General features: G+C 40.1%; 1 protein-coding gene across 1 annotated transcript in view; it reads right to left on the bottom strand.

Moving 5' to 3' along the window:
• Positions 1 to 2,292: 2,292 nt before the first annotated feature.
• LOC138614240 (probable pancreatic secretory proteinase inhibitor) overlaps positions 2,293 to 5,388 on the bottom strand; it is a 3,164-nt gene continuing 68 nt past the window's right edge. The window contains exons 1-4 of the mRNA XM_069687549.1: positions 5,257 to 5,388; positions 4,368 to 4,399; positions 2,882 to 2,994; positions 2,293 to 2,583 (exon numbers count right to left, since the gene is read on the bottom strand). The exon at positions 5,257 to 5,388 is cut by the window's right edge and continues 68 nt beyond it. Coding sequence (XP_069543650.1) covers positions 2,538 to 2,583; positions 2,882 to 2,994; positions 4,368 to 4,399; positions 5,257 to 5,308 — 243 coding nt within the window. The 5' untranslated portion in view covers positions 5,309 to 5,388 and the 3' untranslated portion in view covers positions 2,293 to 2,537. The remainder of the gene's footprint in view (positions 2,584 to 2,881; positions 2,995 to 4,367; positions 4,400 to 5,256) is intronic.

The following is a 5,388-nucleotide window of genomic DNA, read 5'->3' as shown; positions in this document are numbered from 1 at the left end:
GTTCACGAGCAGAGCCACGTTTCCTTCACGCTCCATGCTAACACTATTAGCATTGGTCTATGACATTTAACATTGCAAAGGTTAGCATAGCTGCTACTGGACTTTTTTTTTTTTTTTTTTTTTTCCGCTCGTGTCAGTCGATGTATTCTGCTGTCATCAACTTCTGACTGAATTTCTCCGACTCACCGTGGATCGAAATGAATGGCTGTATGCTCTGACAGGATAACAAGGTTGAATCTTAGCCTCTGTGTTTGGTTTAAGCCGTCGAAGCAGGAGATAAGGCTGCACGTGAAAGGCCACAGGTCAGCCGCTGAGTGACAGGCCCGAGGTCAGCTTGCGAGGAAGGTGGAGACCCGCCTACTAGCCAGGTTGCACCACAACAGATCATTTCATTGGCCCATCACGGCGTCAATCAAAGAACATCGTATTAACCCTTTCCATGCCAGCTATCGCTTTTTAAGCATGGGCTACATACAGTGAAGGAAATCATTATTTGATCTCTTTCTTGGCGAATTTGTAAGTTTGCCCACTAACAAAGGAATGAACGGTCTATAATTGTAATGGAGGTTTATTTTAACAGTGAGAGACAGAATATATTTTTTTTAAATCCTGAAAATCACCTAATATAAAAGTTATAAATTGATTTGCATTTGAATGTGTGACGTAACTATTTGATCCCCTACTAACCAGCGAGAATTATGGCTCCCACAGACCAGTTAAATTAGTCCTCCCGCTTTAAGAAAGTAATCGGAATCTCAACTCGTTACCTGTATAAAAGACACCTGTCTCCAGAATCAATCAATTACATTACAACCTCTCCATCCTTGGGCAAGACCAAAGAGCTGTCTCAGGACGTCAGGGACAAGATCGTAGACCTGCACAAGGCTGGATTGGGCTACAAGACCATGGGCAAGCAGCTCGGTGAGAAAGAGACAACTGATGGTGCGATTATTCGGAAATGGCAGAAATACAAAATGACCATCAATCGCCCTCAGCCTGGGGCTCCACGCAAGATCTGGCCTCGTGGGTTAGCAATGATCATGAGGAAGGTGAGGGATCAGCCCAGAACTACACGGAGGAACTTGTTCATGATCTCCAGACTGCTGGGACCACAGTCACCATGGAAACAATCGGTAACACACGACACCGTCATGGATTAAGATCCTGCAGCGCTGCAAGGTCCCCCGGCTGAAGAAGACACATGGACAGACCCGCCTGAAGTTTACCAATGAACACCTGAAGGATTCAGAGAAGGCTTGGAGAAGGTGATGTGGTAGAGGAGACCAACATCCAGCTCTTTGACATCAACTGGACTCGCCATGTTTGGAGGAAGAGAAACGCTGACTAGAACCCAAGAACACTGTCCCCACAGTCCAACATGGAGGTGGAGACATTCTGCTTTGGGGGTGTTTCTCTGCTGAGGGGACAGGACGACTTCACCGCATCGAGGGGAGGACGGACGGGGCCGCGTACCGGGACATCTTGGGGGACGACCTCCTTCCCTCAGCCGGGACACTGAAAACGGGTCGTGGACGGGTCTTCAGCACCACAATGACCCAAAACATACGGCGAGGCAACAAAGGAGCGGCTCAAGAAGAAGCACATGAAGGTCACGGAGAGGTCGAGCCGGTATCCAGACCTTCATCCCAGAGAACATCTGAGGAGGGAGCTGAAGCTTCCTGTTGCCGAGCAACAGCCTGGAAACCTGAAGGATTTGGAGAATCTGCAAAGAGGAGTGAACAACATCCCTCCTGAGATGTTCAAACCTGGAGACCAACTACCACAAACGTCTGACCTCTGACCTCGCCAACAACGCTTTCTGCACCAAGTACAGAGTCATGTTCTGCTACGGGATCAAATACTTATTTCACATAATCAGATGCAAATCAATTTATAACTTTTATTTGATGTGATTTTCTGGATTTTTTTTTTTTTTTTTTTTTTTGGGGGGCGGGGATATTCTGTCTCACTGTTAAAATAAACCTCCATTACAATTATACTCCGCCCACAACCCTAAACTTAACTCCGCCCACAAATCTAACTCATGAACAAAACCCTGCCCACAAGCCTAACTCCGCCCACAACCCTAACCCTAACCCAAAAAAATCCATTAATCTATCCCTAGGGGTGCCAAACATGGCACACAGGATGGCGGGGACCGGGTCAGCATACACACCAAATTTGGTTACCCTCCCATTTATGGTTCGCGACTCAGGAAGGTCTAACAAAATCTTAAACCTGAGCACTTTTTACATGAATACCAAAGAGCAAATGTTGTCAGGACACCAGACATAGGACTAAAGAAAATCTTTATTGCTGAAAAATGAAAAATGTTTTTACAGAAATATTAATGCAAAAAAACAAAATGTTTGTGTTATGAGAACATGTGGATGCAGTCATGTTTATATGTTTGTGCCTGTTACATGCTAACATGTTAACAGCTAAACGCTACATTCAGACAAAGATACAAGTATAAAGATCACTGGTTAGATAGGAGTAGAATGATGTCATCAATTAGGGTTATGATGATGTCATCCTCAGCAGCGTCCGTCCTTCACAATCAAAATGTCAGCGTTTCTCTCCCTGAACAGAGAAAATCAAACATTCATCATTGAATCCACCAATAAGAGCTGTTTCTGCCTGTGAGCATTTCTAAAGTTCAACAAACTTCATGATAACATTAATTAATTAAACAACAGTCAGTCTGCAGAGAGAATATTGTAGAAAAACAAAGCAACAGTTTGACATGATGATAAGTTGACAGAACATCGGGAGGTAAAAAAACAAAGTCATGTGACTTCAGTTGTTCAGATGAAACTACTAGAGAGCTTTTATCAGACGGTTAGAAGAGAAACACGTTTGGTGATCAGTGTGGACTCACAGTCTGTGGACGCACAGAGAACATTCGTTTGGGTACGTGATGCCATCGCTGCCACACACCGGAGAGTAGTTCAGAGGACACGCTTGAGTCACGCTTGTCCCAACACAAGAGGGCTGCAGCATAAACACGTGAAAGACAAAAACACAACTGAACACGTGAACGGCTGGAGATATACAGTACGTGCTTTAAACTACGCGTTCGCAAACACCCTGCATCTGTTTGGATCGTTGATGTAATATACAGATGACTTGTAGGGGCACTATGGACAGAATATACCGAGTGGGCGGAGCCTATGGCGTTTTGTCCCCCTGTGACCTCAGAATCAGCAAAGTAGTGACTGCTGCCGTGTTCATTGTTTACATCAGGTACAGCCAGATGTTCTGATGATATCCTTGTGTGTGTGCGCACTCTGGTGGAGTCGTCCAGTAAAACACACAGAGCAGGTGTGTGAACGACAACGTTAACACCGACGCGTGGTTTCAAAGCAGGTTTATCTCCTGCCTTCATCCTCTTCTCTCACATGTAACATGTCAAACACAAACTGTCGCCCAACACGGGTCACTGGGTCAGCATGGTTCAGGTGAGGACCAGGTGACGTAGTGATGAAACCCAGTATTATGGGGACCATCTACCTGTTCAGGTTAGTTGGATGTGGTGCAGCAACTGCTGTGAATTTCCGTGTCCTCCTCTCATGTTTAAAACTTTAAAACACAGCAGCTGTTTTCAGATCAAACTGTCGATGTTCTTTTCCAAAAAAAATTAACAGTTCAATGATGTGAAACACGTTTTTTTTAGTGTCTAAAATCTCATTTTAGTCTGGTGATGATTTCATCTTTATCCTCTTTAACTTCTCTGAAAAACACAAATCAAACAGCTTCATCGTTGCAGCCTCTTCCTCTGTCTCATTAAAACTGTACTGACAGATTTCAGCTGCAGGGATCAGAGTCCAGACCTCATCAGTGCTGTTCACATGTTTCAGGTGGTTGGACCTTATTGATCCCTTTGAGGTCATCGTGGTTTTATATTTCTGAGCCTGAGTGTGTTCAGAGAGTTACACCATCTTTATAAACCGACCAGCCTAAGAAATCAAACCATTAAAACTTATTAACAATAAATATTTTTAACTTTGATCATTTTTACCTTATTTTCATCTGTTTATAGTTTTTTGTCATTTGTCGTGGCTTTTTTTTTCCTAGAAGTTGTCTTTGTAGTTTGTTGCTACGAGTGAAACAAACTACACTTTTGAGAAGTCTGTAAATAAATATTCATGATTAAAAGAATATTCTCGTGTACAGATGAACTGTGTAACTTTAAAAAACACTACAGAAAAGTTTGTTTATTTACATCATAATGTCACAGTCAAAAGGCCTATTAAAGTCCAACAGATTAATATTTCTTTAGGTTTTAGATATTTATAATTTGGTTTAAGATTCTAAAAGGTGTTCTGTTACAAACAAAGAGGCTGTGATGTGTTTGTGTTTCTTACCTTCCTGTAGAGCCTGGACTCATCCTCAGCATCTGAAAAAAAACAGAAATTACTTGAGAACCCTGGAAAATGTATTAAAGATTTATTTTCTATGATGAGGGGAACTGAAACAGAAGAGCTGCTGCAACACTGTAAAGCTGTTTGTACTCTGTTAATACACTGTTTATACTCTGTTTTTACTCTGTTTATGCACAACATTGTTTATACTGTTTATATAGTTTTTACACTATGTTTATACATTGTTTTTACGCTGTTTATGCACAACACTGTTTATATGTTTATATACTGTTTAAACTATGTTTATGCTCTGTTTATACACTGTTTATATACTGTTTATATTATTTTTATACAATGTTTATATGCTGTTTATACTGTGGTTATACTATGTTTATATACTGTTTATATACTGTTTATACTATGTTTATATTATGTTTATACAATGTTTATATACTGTTTATATACTGTTTATACAATGTTTATACAATGTTTATACAATGTTTATACTATGTTTATACAATGTTTATATTCTTTTTACTATGTTTATACAATGTTTATATACTGTTTATACTATGTTTATACACTGTTTATATTCTTTTTACTATGTTTATACAATATTTATATACTGTTTATACTATGTTTATGCACTGTTTATATACTGTTTATATTATGTTTATACAATGTTTATATACTGTTTATACTGTTTATACTCTGTTTATACACTGCTTATACTCTGTTTATAAAACTGCATGCATACTACATGCAACAGTACATACTGTTTAAAGATAGTTGGAGTATATACTCAAAGGAACAAGAAAAAGTATTTCATTGAGAGCACAAATATCTTTATACAGTAAATACTTTTTGTACACCTGATCTTTTCCAGTCTTACCTGCATGGAAGAAAACAGCCGCAAAGATGAACAGAAGAGTCCAAACAAACATCCTGCATGAACCTCAGCAATCTAAAATACTTAAAGTGTCTGAGAGGAAGCTGAATATTTTATTTCCTGTTGTTTGATTGG

The sequence above is a fragment of the Brachyistius frenatus genome, unplaced genomic scaffold, assembly GCF_029030835.1.
Source record: "Brachyistius frenatus isolate BFR_SWC_R1_liver_20210118 unplaced genomic scaffold, ASM2903083v1 Contig_472, whole genome shotgun sequence".
NCBI lineage: Eukaryota > Metazoa > Chordata > Actinopteri > Embiotocidae > Brachyistius > Brachyistius frenatus.
This window is presented reverse-complemented; position numbering and strand designations above follow the sequence as displayed.